This window comes from Astatotilapia calliptera, chromosome 11 (genome assembly GCF_964374335.1).
Source record: "Astatotilapia calliptera chromosome 11, fAstCal68.1, whole genome shotgun sequence".
Classification (NCBI taxonomy): Eukaryota; Metazoa; Chordata; class Actinopteri; order Cichliformes; family Cichlidae; genus Astatotilapia; species Astatotilapia calliptera.
In genome coordinates this window covers 24,835,748-24,863,455 of record NC_137432.1, presented here as the reverse complement: position 1 = coordinate 24,863,455, position 27,708 = coordinate 24,835,748, and the positions used below count along the sequence as shown (strand labels likewise).

Below are 27,708 nucleotides of genomic sequence, written 5' to 3'. Positions count from 1 at the left end.
TTTCATACTGTATGTTTCTTGTGTATTCGTTGGTTTAGAAATTCAATAATCGAACATACTTTTACAGAGTGATTGACGCAAAAGAAACAGGAAATACATTAGAGAGAATCCGTGGGAGGAAGTGGGGCTCCCTGTTTACATCTCTGTCTTATAGTTTCCAGGCTGACAAAGAAAGACCGCAAGAACGCTTGGCGTGTAGCTGAAGTCACATGATCAGCAGAGGAACTACCAGACGCCCTGCCTTCGGTACCTTCCCACGGGCTGATATATAAACCTCTTCAACCCACATCGCAAAAACATACCAGAAAAGGCAGCGCTTGAAGAGAAAGGCAGAGTTTAAGAGTTTGTGGATACAAAACCAAAATGAACAAAACAAACTTGTTGGATTTTTTTATCTTTGGGATGGTTTCCATTCTTATAACAGGTAACTGTGTGATCAACTCAAAAGCAAATCTGCGCTAAAATGCAATTTAAAAAAAAATTGAAGTTAATTTCATGTTTTTCTTCACACAGGCTCCAGATGTGAGGCGATACACAGTGAAGTATTTGCTGCAGAAGGCTCGGATGTTGTACTACCCTGTAAATACCCTGCAATACTGATCAGCAGTCCACCTGCGATTGTCTGGAGTCATAAGGAGAAAGGGTAAGATGAAACTTCTCTTTTTTTTTTTTTTTTTACATTTTTGCTATTCTCTTTCACTTTTCATCTGCAGATTAATCAGCTTTAACCCCTTAAACAACAACAAACTCCTTCCTCATTCACTAATAAAAGACTTGTATCTATTTGTTGATGACTCTGGATTGTTGTGATTCCCGTTCATCTACAGCACTATTTGGAGGAAGGAACGGAGCGGTCTGGAATACCGCGGCTCTCGATGGTCCCAACGTGTGCAGTGCCCCCACCTCCAGCTTGATAGTGGCACATTCAGCATTCAGATAAACAACGTGACAGAGGACGTTGTTGGACTTTATTCCTGTAAAGTGGACCTTAGAAACCAAGTGATTGAAAAGCAGGTCATGCTCAGACTTATTAAAGGTAAGAAGCACTAATTGAGCACGCCTACACTCACTAATTACAAAAGACCACAGAGCTTTTTACCATATAAAAAAGTAATATTTATTTGTGATATAAAAATGTGACCAATAAAATAAATATTAAACATTTGTAATATGTAGTATTTACTGTAAATTGACAGAAATCTCACTCTCTTCATTTACAGTGTCCTTTTCTCCACCGGCTCCCCTCTCTGGGAGCAACACTCAACTGTCTTGTGCTTTGAAACCTTGGCGTCATGGCGTCTCTGTGGAGTGGATGTTAAACAACAATCCATATTTGCCTCAGGCTAAAACCGGCTTGCACGGCGACAAAGTTTCAAGGGTTTTAAGAGTCACCGAGAAAGAGAGCGGAACCTGGACCTGCGTTGTGACGTACAAAGGAGAAAAGGGCCAAGCTTCAGCAGCTCTGGATGTGAAAGGTGAAATATTAAGCTGGACAACTGATTTATGAAGCTGTTGGATAAAGCATTTTGTGCTCTTAACAATTTTCTTTCTTTCTTTCCTGCACAGGAATCATCCAACCACCCAAAGATAACGCCAAGGTTTACGCTACTGTGGGGTCTCCGGTCACTCTCCCCTGTGTGTTTTCCTCTGGTTTAAGAACTTTGAGCGCAGGCTGGGAGAAAATCAATCCTGTGTCTCCATCCACCCGCGATCTCCAACTGCTTTCTTTGGCTTCGTCCTCACCTGATCGGCTCCGCTGGGATAGGTCTATCCATATTAATGAGGTCACATATGAGGACGAGGGAAAGTACAGATGTAGTGGGAATGTAGGAGAGCAAAGGTTGACTCGGACTTTGCAGCTCGTTGTTGCTAAAAGTAAGTTTGTGATCTTTCAGTTTGAGGGAAAATTCAATGCACTTGTATTTTTGATATAAAATCATTTCTCTTGTTTCTTTTCTCAGTCGTCCGCTTAAAGCAAAAATACTCAACGACGCTGACCTGCCAGCTGAGCGATGCAAGCGAGGTCACCGAATACGAGTGGGCTCATGTGACCTACGATGAAAATGGCACCGCGGTTGTTGGGTCCATCCAGAAGGGAAAGGATATAATCATTACCGACGGGTCAGAGGAGAGCTGGGGCGAATGGACATGTAGTTTCTATGGGCAAGATGGCCTTTTGGGGAATGTGACATACAATACTCATCTGATGAGTAAGTTCTCATTTTTGGTGTTTTTCTACTTCTGCTGTGCTAAAAAAGAAATATTAACTATAAAGAACATTAAAACCTTTTTTTTAAATGTTTATTTTATATTTTTGCAGGTGGTCTGAGCGGACAGAAATCCTCAAGCGCATCAAATAACACCGCCACAGTGGTCGGCCTCAGCTTTCTCCTCATTGTTCTGCTCCTCATTGTGGCTCAGATGTACAAGAACCGCCAAAGGGTAAAAAAAACAAAATTTGTAATTTTGAAAAATCGCATAGAATAAATATGAAAGCGTGCATTCACAGATTATATCTGTAGAGATTACCTCAAATAACGCTGTACATCTCTTCCCCACAGAGGAAAAGGATCTTTCAGTATCCCGCCCTGGAGACCATTGTTCATACCATCTCCAACGAGCGGGAGGAGAGAGAAAGGAACCGGGAGAAAATCTAAGGACACATAAAATTCGAGGCTTCGCTGGAAGAATTTCAGAGCACTAAATTGAAGCAAAATCTCTTGCCGCCTGCAATATGTTGAGAGACTCTTGTTTACACAGATTTTGTAAATATTTTCAGAGCAGATACTGTAGCAATGCTGTTTCATTCGAACAAAAATGAAATGCACTATATCCTGTGTTTCAGCTGTGCATGTTTTAAACTGTTGTATGTGTGACGATTTACATTTGCTTTTAAATGACAAACTGAGAACAAACTGCTTGACAAATAAAGAGCATTTAACAGAAATACATCGATTTTTGTTTATTACACGTATGCACAGTCGAATTATTGTTGGTCAGTGGCAGAGAACTATTGGTGCTCGTATAAATAAAATACACAGCAACTTAGAAAACAAGTTTCAGTATTTACATCAAACACTAGCTCTATAAACCAAACACTGACTACATTTATCGCTATTTTACATTCACTTCAGAATAATTAATGGTCCAAAATTCAGACAGTGAGGACCGATGTGCTACAAATAAAATATTTGTGCAAAGAAGTATCTTTTGTAAATCTCCTTTCCCTCCTTAGGTTGCTTCAACTTTTTATAAAAAGTCTACCATCCTTGTCAATTCATCGCTCTGAAATTAAGATCCACATCCATCTTCTTGCTCCGACAGTTTTTAGCCAACCCACTGCGACTGACCTCAGCTAGCTGGCTGGCAGTTTAGCGCTGAAACCACTCTGTGGCTACAGCTGCAATGCCGCTTTCACGCTACACCTGGCTGCACTCGCCATCTTCTTGCTCCGACAGTTCGCTGATACCACACAAGGCCAAAGATTGGTTGATTTCCTCCAGAAAACCATTTGTGGAAGGACGTAAATGATCATTAACTTCTTCGTCATCAAAGCACCAGCCGGGCCAATCCACATTTACACCTTCTGCAAACACACTGAAAGGGGGAAACAGAAGGTCAAAGGTCATCATTCTTTCAACATTTACCGGGTCACAATCAGGTGACCCCTTAAAGAGCTTTTAGTCTACCTCAAGTCGGATGATGCATTTTTAATAAGCACATATATATAAAGCAATGTGCTTTCAGTGACAACATTAAAGATAAACATGCAGAATGTCCATGTTTACCATTATGTTGCTTTTAGTACAACATATTTATTGATGCTTTAAGGTGCACATCGCTCCGAGTGTAAAGCTGTGTAAACACAGGCTTAAAGTGTTAACTGAGTCTATAAAAAGATTAAAATTACATTTTATATTACTAATTTGACTCTGAAGAGTTGCAACTAATGTTACTAAACTGATGTAGAGGAGGCTATTTTAATTAACGGCGTAGTGAAGAAGAAGTTCAAAATAGTAAAAACAAAAACACAGTAAAAGTAACTCTATACTTCAGTACTTATATCTCTGTTTTCTATAGCATGTAGAATGATATATTAATACATATTATATAGATATTATATGTTACATAATACCTGTTATAATGCATAAGCATTATGTATAATGTTATGTATAAAGATCCACAGTTTTCAATATTGTAAGAACACTAAATTAGAATGAATGTTCCAACAATAATTGAGGAATTATACATACTTTTTACTAACCAAAAGAACAATATTTAAATTTAGAAAAAAGTAAATAAAGATATTTTAGGAGTGCTGCTGACTCCGGCATAAAAAACGAACTTTAAAACAAGAAAAATGTTTTTTTTTCTCAGTGTTTTGTGAGAAAGAAATTTGCTTCATTATTATTCATTATGTTAATCAAAACCTAAGCGTGCTTATAGCACATTGAGGTTAGAGACAGTAACATTTCCACTGTAACAGAACGGTCTATTTGTTACCAGCCTACACCTCACTGAAAACTCATTTAAAGATTAGAAGCTTTATGGGCTTAAAGATATATTTAAAAGTGATGCGTGCTAACTCTGTCCACTATTTTAAGTCAGTGAGTTTTTTTAGTTAAATGTCTGATCTGCACTACAGCGTAAACTATTTGCTTCAACTCAATCTGTCAGTATGTGGGGCACATGAGAGAAAGCAACCCACCCGACCCCACTGTGGTCTTTACTGTGGTAAGTGCAGTATGCAGCAGAAATCAGCAGCAATGCAAAGCATTATGAAGATACAAATACTGTAATACCACAAGTGACTTCAAATGTCAATGGAAATTTTAATGTAACAAATCTTCTTTGAACATTATGGAAAACTGTGGCTTTTAAGGCTCAATTTGCTCTGTTTCATCTTGATAACTTAGCTATTCTGAGGAAAGCTTTTATACCCATAACGATCTAAAGATAAAATATGTAATATGTAAATCTTTTGAGTTGATATGATAGGTGCATGTTTTCTCTGATTGTTGTCTGTGTGTGACAGTAAATGTTCAGGGCTGTTGTTTTACATGTATTCCTTATGTCTTTATTCTTAGAGGATGAAAATCACTTGCCTGGCAGTAATCACTTGTTTTTAAATGTTCAGTAGTCCTGGTAGTGCTTGTTTACAGCTCTGTGTTTATTCTCGGACTCTACTAGAGTAGCTTTGCATGATTCACAGTTCAAAAATTTATCTTGTAATGGGCTTTGTTCCAGCCTCAGGCTGAAATAAGCCAGCTTTCTTCTCATTAATGCCTCTAAAAAATAAAAGTTTTCTGAACAGCAGGTGGGTGGGGTGCACGCTCTTACAGTCAGTGCAGTGTGCCTGAGAAGACCATATTAGGGATATGGCCCCTCTTTGACGTCATTCGTAGGTTGAAACGAACATTTAGAGCGAAACAAAAGCCTGAGCTTTTCATTTGCGGGGATTAGATAAATGACAGAAAATGGAGGAGGATAAAAGGTCCCTTTTAAATAAAATGTGAATAAGAATGAAAACAAAGGGAACTTATCACTGCCATATACTGACCTGTTCCCCTGCTCATCTTCATCTCCATCTACCAGCTGCTCCTTCCATCCTTGACTCACGCTGAGGGCCTTGGGTCTTGCTACTTCCACTTCCTCCAAGTCTGTGTCTCTGTCTCCATCACTGCGTGACGGCGAAGATGTGGCAGAAAATGAGGGAGAAGGAGAAGGGTATCTTGACCTCAGAGTTGTTGTTTTTAAATTTCTGTCTTTTTTAAATCCTCCTCTCCCCCTGTCTCTGTCTTTCGCTCTTTCTAAAAGGCCCTCCAGTCGTGAGGAATGTTCATCGTCTGTTTGGGGTGGCGTGTGTAAGCTACTGGGGCGAAGTTTGGCTTTTCCTTTTGGTTTCATGTTGGAAACAGAAGAACTTCTGTGGGTTTTTATTTTGGGCTTTTTGTTTTCCAACTTCCTGTCAGGCAGCTCAGATTCAGAGAAGGCTTGGGGATCAGAAAAGACTCTATCATTCCAAAACGTGTCTGGGTTTGACTTCAGGGTGCCCAGTTTGAGTGTCTGCTGTGGATCAGATTGGCAGGGCATGTAGATAGGAAGAGAGTTTCTTTTCAGCTTTGGGTTGTAGTCTGAGCCAAAATTAGAGGAAGAGTAGTTGTTTGAAGCAGCCCCAGTTTGTTCCAAACTCTGAAAAAACTCCTTAGATGTGCGAAAAGTGGCTGGATTTGTGCTGACTGGTCTCCTCCGTTGTATCCCAGGAGACTTTATATTTCTGGAGACCCACGCCTGTTGAGGTGTCTTAGTGTCTCCAAACAGACTGCCACTGGAATTTCTCCCTGCGTCCTGGTTCACGGAGAGGGAATCTGAGTCTTTTCTTGTTAATATTTCTTGTTGAGTCTGCTGTCTTAAAAACTCAGGTCCCTTCATTATTATCGGTTGATAATTAGATTGTAAAGTGTCATCTTCATTTGTTGGGTAGTCAACATCTGGGAGTTCACCTGGTAAAAAACTGTATTTTCTTACGGTGTTGTGTTTAAATGGCAGTGCAGCACTTGTGAGAGAATCCAGAGGAGGGAAAGACTGTCTCAAAGTCATGCTCTGCTCCTCTGTCATCTGAGATTCAACAATTCTGTCTTCATCCTCCCCCTGGTTTCCACTTTGATCATGTCTCACTCCCAATTCTATCCATTCATGTCCCCTGAAAGCCGGTGAACGCCTCTTGCGCCCGATTTTGTCCTCAGTGTAATTGGGCTCTGTGCACCAAAAAGGTAACTCACTTTTATTAGTGGTCATCTCATCTGGAGATTGATACGGTTCTGGCTCTGCCAACCCATTTATCAAGTTAGAGATAAAAGTATCATCAGTGGATTCGTCCATCGAGGTCTCCATTCCTGGCTGTGCAACAGGTTGTTCTTCTGTCTCCACATCGTCTGTCTTTGCTTCTTTAACAGGGTTTTCATTTTGCTGGTTTGTCTCTGTCTCCTGTCTGTGGTGCTCTGCCTCTCTCAACTGCCTCAGTGTTTCCTAACAAACCATCCAAAGAAAAAAAGTGACTCAACTGGTTCACACATAAAAACACCCATTTACCACCTACTGGTTCCACACATTTCCACCAAAATGTTGAAAGTACTGCCGTCACGCTCTAACGAAGGAGCTACGACATGAAATTAATAAATGGCTTGCAAATGCAGCCCACAGATTCTATCTGCCATTCATTTTTACATGAAGTACCCCAAGTTCTACTAGCAATACTATGTCAATACTATGTTTTAGATGTTTTATGAAACTGGATTGAATTGTGGGCGGGTACTGAAAAGGCACCTTTGAAAATAAAAGCCTATTTTAAATTCTTAATTTCTTTTACTGGACTTTTTCAAGATAAAATTTAACCAGGATCTGCAGTTTGGGACAAATCTCCCCGTTTGGGGCAGTACAAAAAAATCAGGCAGTCTTGTAAAGTTTTTCGCAGGACTTAAAATGAATTTTTTTTATCAAAAAACAAATGCTAGATAGACCAAATATGACAAGTTGTGCAACAAAAATGAAAATATCCGTGGATATATCAGTGAAAATATCACATCAACACAAGCCAAATTCAGGAGGTTCAGGATCGGACTCTAATCATAACTGAAAAAAAAATAATTTTGTTATATATATGCATATTTTTAATTTTTGGAGCCAACTTTGCAGATAGTCTGATAACTCAGATTTAGTTCAAAATATATTGGAAGGCATTAAAAACACAACAATGTGCTGCACAGTCACTTCACATGCCGGCCTTTTTCCACTGCTCTACATACCACTGACATAGACTGGCTATCAACAAGAACATCCGCTTAAGCTGAGACAAAACATAACTCAAGTGCACAATGATACATTTCCACTGAGAAGATGGAAAATTATGCAAAGCAGGACAGTAAAAAGTAGGCATGCATTCTTGCAGCTTTCTGTTCTAACAGGTGACGACAAAGTAACTTTTATCCATCCTTCCTTTTATCCCCAGTGTACAGCAGCTGAGCTGTTCTGGTCCCCTCCCCAATTGGACCAGTAGTGACATGTTTAGTTTTCCTTAAACAGCTGGCTGCCTGAGTAGTGTCCAAAAATGATATGGGTTTCTCTGCTAACAAGGCCAGGGATGGAGTTGCTCTCACTTCTGGAAATCTGGCAGAATTAAATATTTTTCTAGAGGAATTTAAAAAAAGATTCCAAAACATGACTATCCAGAGTCATGACTGAAAATAGGTCACTGAGCTTGTGTCTTATTTATATCAGTGTTAAAATAGCAACACTGTAACACTGAATGGCTGCAATAAGAAGATGCTTTTAAAGTTCTGTCAACTATGTGGGGTCTAAACCAAAACCTGACACTGTCATTCTCATAGCAAAGGGTATGGTGCTCTTACAGATAAAGTTTAAGCCAGACTACAAAGATTTCAAAATTTCTAATATTTTATTTTATTTTCTGATACCTTCGCTTGGTCGATGGTGGACACCCATATGGAGCAATTCTCTGAGGTGCTGGCGACAAGTATGACGACATTCATAGCACTCTGAAGCTCACCTACCTCCACAAGGAGAAATGAATCTGAGAGAAGCAGACAGACAGTTAGATTGTTCTTTTTATAATAATTAAGCTACATCCAAGTGTCTCGACTCTAGTCTAAAAGAAAGTGCTACACACAGCCATCTTTCAGTGGTATGCAGTACATCCTGTCGAGAGCCAGAGGAGGTCGAACCACCTTCAGCCGCTCTGTTTTCTTCTGGACTTTGGTGAGTAGAAGCACATCTGAGAAAAGCAGAGCCACCAACTCCAGCTACATCATACCAAGAAAAGGGGAAAAAATTAATAAATACAAAGTAATTTGTAGTAGTTTTGAGGAACGCAAATTAAAATCATAATAATTAAGTGCACAGTTTTTGCTCACTTTACTGTCTTTCCTGCCTCGAACCTTCAAGCTCTCCTCACGCAGCAGCTTGCGTACAACTTCAGAACCTACACCTTTGATGGGGCACGTTAGGTCAAACTTGCAGACTTCTCGGACATGCTGTCAATGAAATCAACCTCATGTAAATATCAAAAGCATTTCAAAAGAATAGAGGTAATATCTTTTTGAGTTTCCTGTTCACTACATTACACGCACTAGTGATTATAAACTCAACACTGACCTGCTGCATCTCACCAATATGTAACCCACTCTTGTGTGAATCCCACCATTTAGAAAACCACAACAATAAACTCAGTGCCCACAGAACTTAGTCATTACAGCACTTCGTGCTTTACATCCACAAAACAAGGTAAACACAGATGTGACATCTAAGCTCTCGCATCTTTGAATTAAACTTTTTCTCTTCTCCAGATTTCAAGCCACACAAACATCAATGCACTTTTTATGTATAATGCACTGTGTAGACTTTATTGCAGTAAAACAAAAGTACACTTTCAACACAGAATGTCCTCTGGGCTTAAGAATGAAGTAAGTCTGTTTATTTTTTGTTGAAAGGTCAATCCATAAGCTACAAAATAACTCCAAAGAACAGAAAAAAGTGACAAAATGATGACAAAGATGTGTTTTACCCTGTCGATTTCCTCATTTAGTCCATCCACCTCATACCCATCCAACCTCTGAGCAGAGATGTTGAGTGCGTGTTGCTCATCTTTTAGTCGCAGGTAGTCATTGATACCTTCCAAAAATTTTTTTACACTGAACAACTGTACAGGGGAACAGACAAAGGAGGCCAGTGTGATGCAATGACTCACATATTGCATCTATAAAGGGAAAAACATTCTGTGGTGAATTTAAAAGGATTTTATTTAAAGGTATCTAATCCTCACCATGCCTCTGAGTGTGTGCTCCACAGGAGGGTCCTGAGTGTGTTTGAGCACAGCTTTGAGCAGCAGGGGATACTTTGTGATCCTCTGATGGGGTTTGGCCTGCATGTCTCCAAGACGCATCCGATCGCCCTGAGGATGATTCTCTACCCACTGGAAAGGACAAAAAAACACAAGAATATAAACTCAACTTGATGCTTTCAAAATAAAACTGATAGCCTGACAACCAAGTTTCTTAAAACTATCCAGTTAAGTTCAAGACTCATTGTAATAATGCAGAATTTGTGTAGTTTTGCCTTTGTACAGCACAACAGCGGATGTTACGTGACTAAACAGCAGGCATTCAACTTCAATTCAATGGGTTCAAGAAAAAAAATTAATTATTCAGCAATTTAGAAAAAATTTCTTTACGCATCTAGACAGAGTGACAAACAGTTTCATGGTCTGTTGTTATTTCTTCACAATGAAGCAGTCATAATATCTGCAAGTGATTCAAAGTTCCCAGTAATTTTGAATACGAGGCCCAAAGAGATGTGAGGGAAAGTGAAATAGATGTCACACAAGACATTGTGACAGAATTATTTCCACGTTTAAGACAAATAAGACCAACAACAACACAGCAACTAATCAGGTCATAAACATTGTCAAGGAGGTGGCTGCATCATTATCAACATCTACAATCAACAGACGCCTCCATGAGTGCAAATATAGCACATTTACAACAATGCGCAAACCACTGGGTACGCTCAAGAGCAGGAAGGACAGATTCGATTTTTCCATAAAACTACATATGCTACATATATCAGACTTATCCGAATGCTACAAAACCGATCGGGCAGGGCTTCACAGTGCAAATGGATAGTGACCCGAAGCAAACTGGAAAAGCAGTCCAAGAGTTTCTCAAGGCAAAGACACGACACGTTCTGCAATGGTCAAGTCAGTCACATCAAACAGAGCAGCTTTTCAGTTACTGAAGATAAAACGGAAGGCGGAAAAAAGAAAACCACAAACAGCAGCAACTGAATTTTGCTTCACTGAAGGCCTGGCAGAGCATCTCAGGGAAACAGCATTTAATGATGTCCATGGCTTCTACACTTTGTTAAACCCTTTGAATTACAGCAAGTCCTGCTGTACCACCACGAGTAATCGATGGAAGGAGCAGATTCAAAGAAAGTCAATTCAATCACATATTGATCATTTGATTAAAAACCCACTGTGGTGATGTGGAGAGACAGAATTGAAAAAAAAAACCTGTCTTTATCTAACGAATGCACTAATTATATATTTGATAAAATCATCGACTTCACAGTGATTAAACAAGAAGGTGAAGACAATTCACAGAAGTCTCTGATTTCTCTATAATTTTATTAATGAACTGCCAGAAGACTCTGTGACTGATATCAGAACCACCTCTAAAACCTTCTGAATGAAACTATAACTGGAAAAAGAAAAAAACCTTAAATGAGTTATTTTTGTTTTAACAGCCACACCCTCATTGCCCAGTAAGCGCCAGTTCTTGGTAAAGGAAGGCTTTAACTGTTAAACACAAGGTAGCACTAGCTGATTCTGCTGGAAATATCTACAAATATAGAACTGGTTTTAGTTTAAATATGATTATGTTCATCTAAAGGTACTTTCTGACTCGTCACAGCGATGTTTGTGATGATTCTGATTTTTTCGACACCAGACGTGACCATCCCCACAAGGATTTCGCTTCTTCTCTCAGGGACAAAGTGAGGATCGTTTGCCTGTTAGCCAAATATGTAAGAGGTGTTGTAGGTCACACTCTTCTTGCAGCCTCTTTTCCCATAAATCTTCTGCACAAATCTTTGTGAACTAGATATCTTTCACACCGCTGTTAAGGCTGAATCATTTGGAGAAGACGTTGGTGCCCGTCAGGAAGCAGCTCTTAGAAGTCGCCCACAAGCTTATGAAAACATTACAAACCACAAAACACAACCAATAGCAACTGAACTTTTAGTCAGTCATTAAAATGAATTACATTGAAATAATAACTGGGTTAGTGTGGGAGAGCAATTCTTTGATCTTCAGATGTATAGAATGCATGCACAGGCTGTATATGGATGTTACTGCTGCTTCACTGTACCTGGACGTAAGTGGAGAAATGTAGGTTGTTCTCCATCTGCCTGCGCGAGAATTCAAGATTGTCTTCCTCCTTCAGGCAGTATTCATGATAGGAAGAGAAGCGTTTATGAAACTGGGGGAAAAAAGAAAAGGATAAGTCCCCATAAATTCACATCAGTATGTTTATCATTATTATTAACGATGCAGAGGTTAGCGCTAGTTAAATATGCCTTTTTAACCCTTGGATACTTCACTTTGCTCCATTGTGACGCACATGAAGAGCTTCAAATTTCCCTGTTGCATGAACAGTTACGCCCATAGTTTGTTGGACAAAGACACCATTTCTTTGCAGTTTTGCCTCTGTACACCACCGCAGTGAATTATTACTCAAATAATAAACATGTGATTGAAGTGCAGACTTGGATACTTGGTTTAGTTTTATCTACAGTAACTGTAAAAGCTGCTGTTTCAGGTTGAGACCTGGTGACTGACTTGACCATTTCAGAATATCCCATTTCTTTGCTTTGAGAAACCCTTGGGTTGCTTTTTTTTAGTCCTCATCCTTTTGCAGTCTGATCAGTTTTACAACATATGGATGAATGCTGAGTACTGTTTAATCTGGCTACCTTGTTCTTCAGTATACCCAGCGGTTTGCACCTTGCTGTAAACCCTCTGCATTTAAATTCATCAAGGCGTCACTTGATTGTAGACGGTGACAATAGTACACCTACCTCCCCACAAGTGTTATTGACTCGGTTAGATGTTGTGAAGTTGTTTTTTCTTAATCATGGAAGTAATTCACTAATAATAATATACAGTAATAATATAAAAATGAGCATTATAAGATAATAACCTTGTCATCATGCACTTTAGTTATCTTCCTCGGTCTTTCTTTTGGTTGAGCTGAGCTGGTTCACATAGTCTTTATTTTTAAGACTGTACCTTCTTTACTTATTGGTTTATTTATCTGTCTTGGTTTTCTTTTCTTTTTCAGTCCAGTGATGACCTCCCTCACTTGCATCGACACCTCTTTGACTTTCGATGCTTTCTGGAGCAGTCTAATTTATCCTTCCTGTTCTTGCGCATAACCAGCGGTTTGCATCTGGTTATAAACCTGTTTATTGTTCAAGAAGGCGCAGATCTTTATAATGATATCCCCCCTCACCCACTTCACTTACCCCCCCACCCACTTCACAAACTCCCCACCCTCATACTATGTTCTTGACTCGGTTAGTTGTTGTCTTAACTGTGGAAATAATTCTGTCATCATGCACTTTGCCATTTTCTTCTGTGGTCTTTCCGGTCTACTGTTTGTACTGTCGCTCTGATAAGTTTGTGTGGAGTTTTCAGTGACAGCCTCCCTCACTTGCACTGTCAACTTTGGGCCTTATATTTAAAATTACTTTGAAAAGCTTTAAAACAAAAACCCAGCACTTCAAAAATTGTGTCTGGTTCATTTGCCATGAAAGAACAAGCCAACAGATATCAGCTGGCCATAAAACTGTCCATCAGTCAGGTGTGCATTTTTACAAGTTTGTAAAAATGGAGGACTTTGTATACAAATGTCTGTAATGCCCCAAAGAGTTTATGCAAGGTTTTTGCAAAACCCATAAATTAAAGCTCAGAGTCTGCTCTTCAATTGCATCTTAACTGCTTCATTTAAAATCCACGGTGATGGTGTACAGAGGCAAAACCACAAAAACTGTGTCTTTGTCCTAAAACAATATGCACATAAATTTATACAAGTAGGCCTAGAAAAATGGCAGAATATATAAACATATCCCAAGTGTTTCCACCTGCAGGACTACTTTTATGTATTACTTCATTGTACGTGAGTAAATGTGCTTATATGTCATACATCTGGTGGATGTTTTGTTCCAAAACAACGTGCAGAAAAGCAAACTCATGTGGAAACAAAACCTGTACCCACATAGAGGTGAAGCATGATGTAAGAGGTGCAAATGAAGGGGGGAGACTCTATAACTGACCGGTAATATAAACTGTCTGCACGTACAGTATCATTCAGACTGGAGGGGAGGGGGGGGGGACTTACCTGGAGACATCCAGGGTCTAACCTCATGGGGTCAAAGGGCTTGCCTGTTTTTCGCGCTTCCTGTAACATCGGATAAACCACCTCCTGCCAGAACTGCTGATGTTCTTCGAGGATGGAGGGGAGGTTGGAGAAAAGCTGCTCGGGGGTCACCTTTTAAAACAGGAAGTGCGACAAAAATAAAAACATGTGTTTAACTCCCCTGCTTTGCTATATTTTCCGACTTCTCAGTGGAAATGTGTTGTTGTGCTACATGTTCCACTTGCACTCGAGTTGTATTTTGCCTCATCTTAAGCGGATGTTCTCGTTGTTAATCAATCTATGTCAGTGGTAAGCAGAACAGCGGAAAATAAGTCCTGCAGGTGAAGTGACTGTGCAGCAAACTGTTGTGTTTTTAGTATTTAAATGATAATGCATGCTTTGCACACTGACCTCCTGGAGAAATCCTTTTTGGTGCAATTGGACAAGAGCCGCAATAACCAACTGTGGGAGGCAGACACAACTTTGTTATACATCCTGTTGAAACTCCCTTTCTCCGCTCTGAAACTTTAATGTAACTGACTGTAAGCAGCTAGAGAGTGACATCTTACGTCTTTTATAATAAGCAGCTTGTTGATGAATGTGAGTTCAGTATAGACAAACTCCCACAGCGCCTCCTGCTGGTGTCTCTGCATTTTTGACATTGTCTGAAAAGAGGAAGCAGAAGAAATGTCAGGGTCATCAGAAAGAATGTCAAATGTGCATATTGTGTAATGATTATTGCCATCAACGAGTCCCACAGCCAGAATAAGGCCAACAGAGTATCAGTTCCTCTATTACTGTTTGCCACCCCCACAGCCAACAGTTCACACGGGACACAAGCTCAATTGTTCCTGCCAGTAAAATGTGCTTTTATTTCCTAAAAAGGCAGTGCATAAGAAGCATGTACAATGGCATGGTTTACTGAAATAAACAATTTGTGGACTTCATTTAGACCACATGAGAATAAACTACAGGATGTCAGGCCTTGGCCAATGAATTGATCTGTTTTGTTCTTTTAATTTGATTTGTTGGCAGTAAGAAAAAGAAATATATATATAACGATAGGGCCCGTACTGAATGAGACTGCACTATATCTGTCCAGCTCGTCTCCAGCGTGGTTCCCTGACTTTCCTCGTTCCATCGCCACCTGAGATCCTCTGACAGAGAGAAGGCCTCCAGGACTTGCTTCAACCCATCCAGTTGACTTCGCTCCTGGGAAGTTGTCATAAACCATGAGAATAAATAAATAACAAAGAAGAAGAAAATAATCAGGCAGGGAAATGAGGGGAAAATATGACGCTCTACTGAATCAGTCCTTCCTTAATAGAAATAGATGTTAGTTTTGGCCACAGGTACATCTAAAAGTATGACAGTGGAACAGAATGAACTGCACTGCTGCTGTGAATTTGGGCGTTTGAGTGGGCGTTTGAGTGGGCGGTTGAGTGGGCGGTTGCCTTTACAGCAAGTCTGTATCTGTTCCTTAGAAAACCAGTATGTAGTTTGATGAGCACAGCACAATACCTCAGACGCTTTGTCAGACACTCCCTGGCTGAACAGGACTTGTTTGAGTGCAGTTCTGGGTTTGGCTCCTGCAGAAGTTCCTTTACTCAGAGTTCCAAAGTCATTCGCGACCTTTTGCTTCGTTCGCCTCTGGAAGCACAAAAATGCAGCGGGACATGTGAGCATGTATGCACAAGAGAGGTTTGCAATGAAAATAAATGAACTGAAACAGTGTAACACACCTAGAACTGAATCTAAACTTAATGCACGGTACTTCGGTACAGAAGAAGTATTTTACAAGTCAAGGTTTTTGACATCTTAGTGAAAGTACAGGGATTTTTATCAATAAAACATTTAAATAGTCAAAGTAAGAGTGCTTCAAGTGCCAATTTATAATTTTCATAATGACATATTTTTAATATTTAAGTTGCATAAAGTGCTGATCTCTATAAAAATCAGTATAATGTATGAAAAATACTTCAACTGGTTTTAAATACTAAGTTGTCCAGAATAAGTCAATAAGCTGCAAAACAAAAAAGGAATAATGGGTTTCAGCCTATAAACATATACAAGAAAATTACCTTAATTAAAGTACTCAAGTAAATCTACTTAATTTAACCCCCACTGGTGCCAGAACAGTAGGCTTGCCCCATCCTTACAATTCTGTCCCACTCCACTTGCCTGATAGCCGATTGTGCTGTACTTGTGTTTGTCTGCTGCCCTCTTGTGGTGGATGTTTAGGTCTGCAGCTTTCCCGTCAACGACATCAGGCTCTCTGGTTTCCGTCTCCCTCTGCCTCTCTCCATCCACAGTCTGCAGCACCGTTTCTTCCATTGGTGATTCACTCCCCCCTCCGTTGTTTACATGCTGTGCGTTTGGGATAAGGCTAAAGAGGAGCACACAGAGTTACTCAGTGCCATTATAAAGTGTGTGATGACTTCTTCAAAAAGAAAACAGTCCTTTCACAGGACTTTTATTAGGACTTTTTTTTAAATCCAATGAGTAAATGCACATCAGACTCACAACCTAGATATAATGATAAACTGAATTATCATTAAACTCAGTGACAAGCTCCAGATCATTCATGGCAAATCCCACTTTAAAAATACTTTTCAGGATTCCCATCAGTGACACAGTTTGAGTGTAAGCAATCAGTCCAAATGAACAGCTAACAGTCCAACATAAATGCACAGCAAAAGGTACGCCATTTAGAGCCTTGTTTCATTTTAAATAGTCTTAAAAAAATACGTAAAATTAAGAAAACTCAATACATGTCAGAACTTATAATTGTGTTCATTTATTTAAAGATTTAATTTAACTTAAACAATTTAAGTTTATTTAAGTGTCGTTCTGGTCTGCTGCTCGCCGCCCTCGCAGGAACCCTGATTGGGCTGTCAACCATCAATCTCTAGCCCACCTGCCCAAGGCGCCCACCGCGATTAGCAAAAAAGAAAATACTCCACTCAACTTCGGTCTTCTAAACATTCGTTCATTGACGAGTAAGGGACCTCTCATCCAAGACCTCCTATCTGACCGTAAGTTTGACTTTTTCTGCTTAACTGAAACCTGGCAACAACCTGATGACTTTTCTCAGCTAAATGAATCTACTCCTCTGGGGTTTGTTTACTTTTCCAAACCCCGCTGCTCAGGTCGTGGGGGTGGTCTCGCGATCTTTTTTCACCAGCACTTGAAAGTCCTTTCAGTTAATGTTGATTCCTTTAGTTCTCTAGAGGTCCTTGCATGTGAGCTGACTGGACCCATTCCCACCATCATAGCTACTGTATACCTCCCCCCCCCAAACCTAACCCTGTCTTCCTCAGTGACTTTGTTAATTTACTAACCCATTTTTCATCTCTCTCCCCAAATGTGATCTTGGAGGGAGATTTCAAAGTTCACGTGGACAATAATGACCTTCTGCTCACCAGAGACTTTTCCTCCTGTCTCGAAGGCTCTGAATTTAAGCAATTTATCGACTTTCCCACTCACTCTAAAGGACACACCCTGGACTTGGTCTGTTGTTCTGGTCTTACTCCCTCGAATCTTTCTGCTACTGAAATCCCCATAACTGACCACTTCCTCCTTTCATTTAACCTCACTCTGTGCTGCTCTTCTACCAAGCCAACTGGTCTCATCTCGTTCCGCAACATCAAGAACATTGATATGGACATTCTCACTACCAGTTTGGACAATGTTCAGATTCCGGACTTCTATTCTACTCCTGATGATTTGTTGTTATATTATAATAATTGTCTATGCACTGTCCTTGATTCTCTGGCTCCTGTAAAAACCCACTCTGTTTCCTTCGCTCGCTCTGTTCCCTGGTTTACCCCTGACCTCCGAGCTCTGAAGGCCAAAGCTCGGCAGCTAGAGCGTAAATATAAGAAATCTGGTTTAACTGTTGATTCAGAAATCTATAAATATCACGTACTTCAGTATAAAGACTCCATCAGCAAGGCCAAACAAAGCTTCTACTCTGGTATTATCAGTTCTTATGAGGGTAATGCAAGGACTCTGTTTTCAGTTCTCAACAAACTAATTCAACCCCCCAATGCTTTACCACCGCACTTCTATTCCTCTGAAACCTGCAACTCCTTGATGCTGTTCTGGACTACGAAAATCAATAACATCCACCAGCAACTCAGATCAAATGTTGTGTCTGCGCCCTCTCCAGAACCTTTTCTCCTTTTTGAGCCATTTTCCACTTTTCATCTTCCAGATTTATCTGATATTTCCGAGTTCATATGTAAATCAAAGCCTGCCACATGTCATCTTGACCCCATGCCCACAGGGCTTGTGAAATCCTGCCTCTCTTCTTTACTCCCACTCATCTCTGCTATCATTCACTCTTCTCTCACCACCGATATCGTTCCCTCCTTATTCAAGACTGCTCCAGTCACTCCTATACTGAAAAACCCTTCTTTAGATCCTAACAACTTTAACAACCTCCGTCCGATTTCCAATCTACCCTTCATTTCTAAGATACTCGAAAAAGTGGTTGCAGGTCAACTTCATTTACACCTGGTTAATAATAACATCTACGAGAGATTTCAATCTGGTTTTCGCTCATATCACAGTACAGAAATTGCTTTACTTAAAGTCACTAACGATCTTCTAATCGGAGCTGACTCTGGTCTTCTCACCATTCTCGTCCTTTTAGATCTGAGCTCAGCCTTCAACACCATTTCTCACTCTGTCCTTCTAAGCAGACTTTCCTCTCTCGGCATCTCTGACACACCCCTCGCCTGGTTTCAATCATATCTCCTCGACCGTTCCCAGTTTATTCAACTAAGATCATTCCGCTCTCGTCTATTCCTTGTCCCCTCTGGTGTACCACAAGGCTCAGTTTTAGGCCCTCTTCTCTTCATAATATACATCCTCCCTCTAGGTACAATTTTCCGCAAATTTGATCTTCAGTTTCACTGTTTTGCTGATGACACCCAGTTATATCTCTCTTGCAAACCTGATTCCTCCCTCCCACCTTCCTCCCTTTCAGAATGTCTATCCGAGTTAAAATCCTGGTTTGCCTCTAATTTTCTAAAGCTCAATGAGGATAAAACTGAGATCCTCCTTATTGGCACCAAATCCAACCTTTTGAAGGCGAACCATTTCTCACTCACCATCGATAACTCCACAGTTTTCCCTTCTCCTCAGGTTAAGAGCCTTGGTGTCATCCTAGACAGTTCACTTTCCTATAAATCTCACATCAATATTCTCACCCATTCTGCCTACTTCCATCTACATAACATTTACAGATTGCTTCCTTCTCTTTCCATCCAGTCTACGTCCATTCTTGTCCACAGTCTTGTTACCTCCCGTATTGACTACTGCAGTTCTCTTTTGCATGGTCTCCCCCAAAAATCCCTCCATAAGCTTCAACTGGTTCAGAACTCTGCTGCTCGCATTACTACCAGAACCCCCTCCTACCAGCACATCACCCCTGTTCTTCGGGAACTTCACTGGCTCCCTGTGAAATTCCAGATAATATTCAAACTTCTTCTGGTCACCTTCAAGGCCATTCATAACCTCGCTCCTCCTTACCTTTCTGACCTGTTAACCACTACCTGTTCTGCCCGTTCACTTCGATCTTCTTCTTCTATCCAGCTTGCTGTACCTTCCTTCCGCCTCACCACCATGGGAAGCAGAGCTTTCAGCTGCTCTGCTCCCAGGCTGTGGAACTCTCTGCCCCCAGAAATAAGAAACATTGGTTCTCTCCCCCAACTCAAAACTCATCTGTTCAAATCTGCATATTCACTGTGAATCCACTGTTTGTTAATTTTATCTTGTGCTTTTGTTTTATTGTTCTTATTCTGCCATTGTTTTACTAAATGTTTTATCCTATTGTAAAGTGTCCTTGGGTGACTTGAAAGGCGCTCATAAATAAAATGTATTATTATTATTATTAAGACACATGGCAGATTTAATGACAAACGTATTTACTTCCAATAAAAAAGATTAAATAAGCAGGACAGTCACAAAAAAAAAAGACCAGATGACAAAACCAGTCAAATACACGTGAGCTCCTGTCTGAAGTGAGCGATGCTCTAATACTGACCCACATTCTGACTTTAAAGGATCAGAGTGACACGGCGAATACCAGCAGTGAGCCGTCTGAACAGACTGCTGATCGCACTGATTAAAACAGGACACCAGCAGTTTTTAATGACTCCAGGTGTCGTTACACAGCTGTGCGGGTCAGGGTGTCACACCTGGACTTATCTGTCATTATTTCTACCTTGTAACATTTCCTGCAGTAGCTTAAGCCCCCACTCCCCACTGCACCATTTACAGCTGTAGCCTGCGGTGTCATTGTTACACTGCCAGGATTAAAGCTTCAGGTGTGTTTTACATTAACACTTTTACTAGGATTCCTACTCTCATTTGGACAGTCTGAGAAAGTATCGTAAAAGCAAAGATTCTCACACGAGCAAACAGATTCAGTACACCGCACGCATCTGCTGTCACTCTACTGTCAAACATCAGCGCACTGACTCAAGTGCTTTCATCACCATGTCATACTTGTTTACAATCACTGCCTATATCCTACTGTAACTCAGTGATCAGTGAATTATAATTATATCGGAATTACAGCACTGGATCTTCTTTAAAACATGATGATTAGTCAATAAAGACAAGCATGTTGGTAATTTTATAACTTCAGCAAGCCAACAAATCAAATCAGAGTCCGTGAATCTACACATGAGCTCTGACGTGTCAGGGCCTTGCTGTGGTCAACACATAAAACAAACTGTTCCTTCAAAGCAGTGTCTACCCTTTAACCAACAGCTGTTTTAACAGATAAAATCATAAAGTTTACCTGGACTTGGCTGAATCCATTTTGTTTCACAGAGTCATCTTTGGTTTCTGTTAGCTTTCTCCACCTCCTTTCTTTCTAGCTTGCTTGTCCCTCCCTCCCTACTCTTTTCATCTGCACCCCTTCCTTCTGCAACTGGCCTGACAGGAACGACTGGATTCTGCAGTCAACAAATCAGCACTGAGGGTTGGTTAATGTGTCGCAGTTAAGGTGCTTAGTGAAGCGGAGGTGGTGCCTTGCTTCTTTGAAGGTGATCTGTTTTGTTGTTTCTTGTCAATCAGGATTATTGATCACCCCGAACAACCAGGAAAGTTTAAAAACAGCAGCAGAGTGTGTGCGTGTTCGTTCAGCTATTCATTATATGAGAAACCAATAAGGGATACAGAGACGAGATTCAGTGTTTTATATTGCATGCACAGGGAGTTATGGGGAAGAGGTCTAGGCAAAGGAATGTAGCTAAAGAAATAGAATTTTTATAAAACTATCAGGTTAGGTTAAAGCAAAACGTCCTTCCATTTAAAGCCACAGAAAGATAACATTTCGTGTTAATGATTAAAGCCCCGTTGGAATGCAGACTGGCAGCGTGCCTGCAGTGAAATATGCACAATTACATTTTTCACACATGTAACTCAGACACACAGAGAAAGAGACATGACACATTTATTAAAACTTGAGTTTTACATTTGATTGATGCGCAACATTGATTGACAATCATCATCCAGTCGGTAAATATTTTTGTTTTAAGTATAAAACCATTTGAAAATACACTTTTCAATTCAAATGTTACTGATTGCTATGTGAATCTGCACGGTGAAACAACTGTATTATAAAAGTCGCTCAGCTGAGAGACACTGGGAACAGGTGTGTCCTCTTTTCTATAGCAGTATGAATAATGCTTGCATGATAGGGTTTCATTGAAAGCTTATCATTGAATGTGGCAGCAGTCAGCCCTACTGTAAGTAGGAACCACAAAGTTTCCAATACAATTTCAGTGGTCCTCAACTGCAAGGTGGGCCTCCCTGTGTGGGTGCAGCACCAGAGGAAGAACATGCACAATCAAGGGGTAAAAAGCTTGTCAGTATTACTGTGCTGACCTTCATATGACTGAAATTCAACTAGAATCTCTGTCCCTCTTTTTTTAAGTTCCTTCCTCATCGATGTTAATGAGTGACAGAAACCGTGCACGAGCTCTTGCAAGGGAAAGGAGGTGGGGGTGGGGGTGGGGGGGGTTGATAAATTGATTTTTAAGTTGAAGCATGCCACAGAATGTTTGTGAACCACTGTCCTATTAAAACATTACCTGTTAACTCAACGGTACCGGGATTAAATACACCACTTCCCTCTAGAAAGAAATACATGTTTTGCAATAATAAGTTTAACTTGTAACTATTTTTTAATTGCAACTATTTACAATAAAAAAAAATGGGTAGCTTAAGTTAAACACACTAGTAAAGTAGATACATTTGACTCCCCTAAAAGTTAATAAAACTACATAGAAATGCATACGGTACAAAATGCATCAACCATTTTAAGAGACTTGTCATAGTGATAATAAAGAAATAACACATTGGTTAAGGTGCATTCAGACTGCAAGATTTTAGCAGGAAAAAGCTTTAGCAGGATATTAAGTTTGAGGTATGCCGATCGCACAGTGATAACGCCTCCTGAATCCTACGCTACAACGAATGAGTGCAATTTCTCCACCACTCTTCCATCGTACGTGCCAACATTTACCTGGCATGACTCAACTAGACCTTCTTTTGGAATCTCAAACATTTCTTTTTGCATGTTTTACCTCAAAATCTATTTGTCTGCTTTGGCATTTCTACAATTGCACCATCACATTGTCTCACGCTACACTTACATTGCTCATTTTGGGTTTGTTTGTTTTTTAAGTTGTCAGATTTGTTCCTGAGGCTACTTTTGGTCACAAAACTGTCTCAACGCCCAACTTGGGACTTCTCTACTGGTGCAGCGTAGGACTGTCATTCTAGAGCCAGAGGAACAACTAGCCTTTAACACTGGTCATGTTAATGAATGTCTGCGTCTTTGGGAAATATAGTTTGCTTTGGGGAGTATAGCTTGGCTTGGTTTAAAGGTACAAAATAGCTGTAGGATTATATATAATGTGAAGAGAGTAGCATCAGTCTTCTCAGATATTGCTCAGCAATAAAGAAATAATCCTGGTTTTCAAAATGTAAAAAACTACTCATTGTAAAAAGCTCTTTGAAAATGATCTGAATGCAAACGTTTTCTGCGACGCTTTCAGCCATTTGTTCATTTGTTCTTAGTTGTTTCTTCCCGTCATCTCGCTGTGTGATTGTCAAAGAAGGACCCAAAGTCTTCAGTCTCATATGTGTACTGTGAAATAAAGCTGCTGCTTTTGTTGTAGCACCAGGCCAGTTTGGCATCCACGATTGAGTCCTTAAAGCCAGCAATACTTGGGCTCATAAGCATTTTGTTCCTCTTGGCACGTTTTACAGAGTTACTGAATGCCATATTTTGTCTCCAGTTCCTCAGCTGCTTTCCCCAGGTGCATATTTCTTAGTTTTTCTAATAATTCATTGAACAGTGGCCTGTGCAGCATTCCACCTCGTCCTCCTCCACCTGAATGTAAGGCCCACACCCGCAGCATCTGGTAGTGAGCCTCCCGGCAGGATCGGTGATCCATCTCTGCTTGTTCAATCTCTGTATCAGTCACACCAAGACAACGCACCAGCTGCTTCACCTGCACCACAGGTACCAGATCCAGGACGGCATAGATCAGCTCAGAGACTGTTGGGGGGAGAAATGAATAGGGGTATTGAGCAAAAGCGATACAACTGAGCACTTTTTGTTGAAGCTTGCACACTGGACCTCTGATGAGGAGCTATACACTCACGATTGATTTCCAGCGGGACACAGTCAGGCAGTTTGGACGTCTCCATTTGGGCCACAGAAGTCTGAGGAACCTCTGTCACAATGGTCTCCAAATGTTCCTCACTCTTCACCAAGACCTGCTATAAAACAAGAGCAGATCCTATTTATTGTCTGCAGATTGTAGACCGAACTGAGAAAAGTAACGACCGGCAGTTAAATCAACGTACCTCACAAGATTCCTGGGAAGTGTCAGATCGCTGGGAGGACCGTAGTAGCCTTTTTTTGGTTTGCCGTTTCGTGATCACGTACGTCATTAAAACCACCGACACCATCAACACTAATATTCCAGCTCCAGCTCCAGCAATTATACTGACAAAAGAGTCCGATTCATTGGGCGTATTTTCTTTTGAAGTAGCTAGAGAGTTACAGAAAAAAAATAGATCCATATTAAAACATAAGAAAAGAAAATGTACAGAAAATGTAAAGTTTTACTGGAGTTGAGAATTGAAAAAACATACATTATGTCTTAGTCAACAAAATTATTAATAATATTATAATATGCTTAAGTACATCTATGATTATTCTATTTGCTCACTCTTTTGTGAGAAAGAGGGCCTGGTTGGTGCTCACCTATTGTGGGTTTTGAACACAAGTGGTTGCACTGAGGAGAGCAACTGTGGAGAAGAGAGAACACTTTTCATAACACGGACGAGGAAGTAGCACATCTTAAAGAGGAAACGATTCACATGACAGCCAAGATGCCTTTTTTACATCATCATATGAATTCAAGCAATTTCATTTTCACACTTTCAGTACTGTTTCAAAGTTACCACTAAGCAAGTAATTAGTGTTGAATTAACACTTATTCAGCTGTCACAATCACTACTAATTGCTACATTTATTTGTTAGAAAGAATGTAGCTCGGGATTGTTGAAAGTACGGGCAGCAAGTTCCCTTGGGCTCTCAGGTTTTTTCCCATGATAAATACCACTGTACCTATCCACATGCTAAATTATTAACTAACACAAAATGTGGGTTGCCATGATTTTTACATTCATAATTCTATTTTTTTAAGTATAAGACATCCACATAAGACATCTGTCTACATCGGCTTGACTCGAGTGTTTCTAAGACTTATAAACATTTACTTCCTCCCTGAGTGGGACAGACAGACCGTGTGTTTAACAAATGAGAACTTGTTCAGTGACTGTTCACATCTCAGGTTTTCATGTGTCATAACTTCTCTGTTGCCAACAAATGGAAAGACTGAGAAATGTGCTGAGAGTTTCAATTCTACAAACACACTTCCCCGTTAACATTTAAACAAACAATCCCAAACAGTGAAATAGGAACAATGCGCACACACACAAAGCTCACATACAACAGTCGTATGCTCACCTCTCGCACAGTTTGCACTTGCCGTTGTCTTTGTAGTAATTGTCCTTACATCTGCACACAGTGTTATTATCTGGTGTACCTGTGAACAGCAAGATTGTTTCTATTTAGACTCACATGAAGAAATGCATTATGGGCCATGACTTAGTGGGTACTGGAATAAGTTAAGGCTTACATTTCTGCATTTCCACTTCATCGGCTTTGCACGTTTTACATCTGCGACAATCAAAGGTTTCGCTGTCAATTCTAATCTTGTAATATCCATATTTACATCGACACTTAGTGTTCTGGTTTCCTAAACATGGCGACACCTGGATTTCATTCTTTAAAGCTGCAGAAAGGAACGCACACACACACAAAAGAAAATCAAGTAAGGCAAACCTGAAGCTGAAGATATACTTCTAAATCTAACATGTTAGACTGAGTCAGGAAAGGATAAAGTTGCTCTACCTTTGCAGGTTCTGCAAGGTAGGCAGTTGGGGGAGTAGTTCATAAATTCTAAGTACTGTCCTCCCGGACACTGTGTGCAGGTTGATCTCTCTTTGGGACCATGACATTTTTCTTGAAGCTTAAAACCTTAAAACAGGAAAATTACGTGTAAAAACAAAAAGTTAGCTTGATGATGTCTCAGATTATTTGCTTGTCACTGTGGATATATATGACATACAGTGGCTCATACAGTACCTGGACTGCATTTGTTGCAACATATTCCATCTTCAGTGTGAAACTCGTCAGGTTTACAGTTCTTATTAACTTCCTGTGACTCTGGTAACGATGCCAAAGTGGTGATGAACATGCACTAAAACAAAGAATTTACAATGAATATCCAAAGAGAAGTTCCCAACAAGGGAATTTCTCATTTCTTCATGCAGTGACCTTTAAGGTGTTCTCACCATCAGGCAAAGTAAGGTGCCAAAAGAGGCTTTTTTACTCCTCTGTCCTCTGTGCCGAAGGGCCTCCATAATCAAAATGACCCAAAGTCCACTAATTTGAGGAAGTGTAGTTGCATAGCATAGCTGCTGCACTCCATCAGCCCCCGATCCTCGCACTGGCCCCTTGGCTGCTGTGTAGGATTGCGGTCTGTTCTCTGGTCAGCTGAATGGTAATTAACAAAAAGGATTTTAGGAATAGGCACAGTACAAAAATCATAAAGCAGGATTTTGGCAGAGAGCAGAATGCATTTTAAAGCTCTAATCGCGTCAGCCGCTACCATGTTTGCTTGTGCACTTTAGAACTACTCATATGCTACAGTATTGTGTCATAACATTAAGACATACTGTGCTTTTATCAGGTGTTATGGTTGCATAAATGCTAAAAATGTGCTATTTAATCCAGTTGGTAGGTGAATGCTAGGCAACCAAATGACATCATAACATCTGATGATAGATAAGAACCCCGAGACCTGCCAAGTTTGGTTGCTCAACTCCTGATAACATAGAAGGAGTTTGCATAGAGATGTGGAGCATTATTAAAAAAATTTTTTTACATTTAAATTAGCAGAAGTGAAACAAAGTGAACCCCGGGTTCACGTTGTGTCCATAGACTTGTATTGGACAGAAATTTTAAATAGATTAGATGAAATGGTATGTGTGGTAGAGGTTGAATTATCAGAAGTGGTTTTCCCAGCATGGTGAGAAGATTAAACGAAACTCTCTCCAAGCCGCTGCACAGGTAATAATTTATCTCATTTATCTCACAAATGTAACGCGTGCGGGGGCTGAGGCTGCAAATGTTTTCGCCTGGATTTTTTATTAAAGCTGACTATTAGCAGAGCGGTGCTTTATACAATCCTACACATAATACTGCACATTATGCATCTTCTCCCGTTAACAAGCCCTTAATTCAATGAATTTAAACACCTTAAAGAGGACGAGTTTGGGTGTGACTACTGTGAAGACAGTGTGATCCCTAAAGAAATAATTCACAGAGAGACTGATTTTGTGCTCAGTAAACGAAGGTCGCATATCTGCGCCACTTGTTTGGGCAGCTTCCCTCTTCGCTTCCCTGTCGCGGTCAAAGGCTGAGATTAGAAACTTTTTCGAGTGTTTTTAAGCGCACAAAAACTCGACGTGTCTTATTTTTACGTATTTACAGATTACACTGACGTGTTTGAGAACTTAACCTGCACTTTTCATTTAACTTTTTTCTTGTCACTGGTTTCGATTTAACTACCCACCACACAAACGCCCACCACAGTCTGATATGAATCGCTCCTTCCCACAGACACACTGCTTCGATATTTAACTGTCACTTACCTGGACGACCACCGTCACTCTGAGGAATATTTCTTAACCTCAGCTCCTTGCGTGGAAATCGGCATTTCAGTTACTGAAGTACACATATATATTTTAGAGAAAGCAGCGCGACAGAACTGCTGCTGCCCAGTCTCTGAAGAGGGGAGGCGGTCTCAAACGGGAAATGCTGTGACGCGCACGTTTCACAGGAATTAGTTTCACAGGCAAACTGGCAAAACTGCACCTGAGGTTCAAAAACACAACAAACCTGTAGGAAAGCCGTTAAACCAGCAGACAAGTCAACTTCAGTTCAATAAGGACAATAACAAGAATCATAAAACACTTGGGATGTGGAGCTATCTGTAAATAAAAGCACACTACGATCATTTTCAGCTTTTTAAAAAAAATGAATTGGAAA

At 40.3% G+C, this 27,708-nt stretch overlaps 3 protein-coding genes across 4 annotated transcripts; 1 reads left to right on the top strand and 2 right to left on the bottom strand.

Moving 5' to 3' along the window:
• The first annotated feature begins 262 nt into the window (after window positions 1-262).
• On the top strand, window positions 263-2,949 carry lag3 (lymphocyte activating 3). Its single transcript, XM_026185476.2, has 8 exons — window positions 263-424; window positions 514-643; window positions 828-1,036; window positions 1,221-1,475; window positions 1,567-1,875; window positions 1,962-2,210; window positions 2,321-2,442; window positions 2,562-2,949. The coding sequence occupies exons 1-8, from the start codon at window positions 364-366 to the stop codon at window positions 2,655-2,657; spliced, it is 1,431 nt and encodes a 476-aa protein (XP_026041261.2). The 5' UTR covers window positions 263-363; the 3' UTR covers window positions 2,658-2,949.
• On the bottom strand, window positions 2,948-20,957 carry plekhg6 (pleckstrin homology domain containing, family G (with RhoGef domain) member 6). Its single transcript, XM_026185475.2, has 15 exons — window positions 20,806-20,957; window positions 16,173-16,377; window positions 15,513-15,641; window positions 15,066-15,203; window positions 14,561-14,656; window positions 14,403-14,453; window positions 13,974-14,123; window positions 11,943-12,053; window positions 9,839-9,988; window positions 9,581-9,715; window positions 8,931-9,050; window positions 8,687-8,819; window positions 8,475-8,590; window positions 5,561-7,029; window positions 2,948-3,597 (listed from the first exon to the last, which is right to left on the bottom strand). The coding sequence occupies exons 1-15, from the start codon at window positions 20,823-20,825 to the stop codon at window positions 3,420-3,422; spliced, it is 3,201 nt and encodes a 1,066-aa protein (XP_026041260.2). The 5' UTR covers window positions 20,826-20,957; the 3' UTR covers window positions 2,948-3,419.
• A 1,700-nt stretch (window positions 20,958-22,657) lies between these two features.
• Window positions 22,658-27,474, bottom strand: tnfrsf1a (tumor necrosis factor receptor superfamily, member 1a). Of its 2 annotated transcripts, none has more exons than XM_026185472.2 (10): window positions 27,312-27,474; window positions 25,950-26,151; window positions 25,741-25,855; window positions 25,507-25,632; window positions 25,232-25,387; window positions 25,060-25,138; window positions 24,292-24,335; window positions 23,889-24,076; window positions 23,684-23,801; window positions 22,658-23,577 (listed from the first exon to the last, which is right to left on the bottom strand). In XM_026185472.2, the coding sequence occupies exons 2-10, from the start codon at window positions 26,016-26,018 to the stop codon at window positions 23,288-23,290; spliced, it is 1,185 nt and encodes a 394-aa protein (XP_026041257.1). In that variant the 5' UTR covers window positions 26,019-26,151; window positions 27,312-27,474; the 3' UTR covers window positions 22,658-23,287. The 2 variants fall into 2 exon arrangements, with proteins under 2 accessions (XP_026041257.1, XP_026041258.1); XM_026185473.2 differs by having other exon boundaries at window positions 23,152-23,577; window positions 23,684-23,798; window positions 27,312-27,465.
• Window positions 27,475-27,708: the final 234 nt, after the last annotated feature.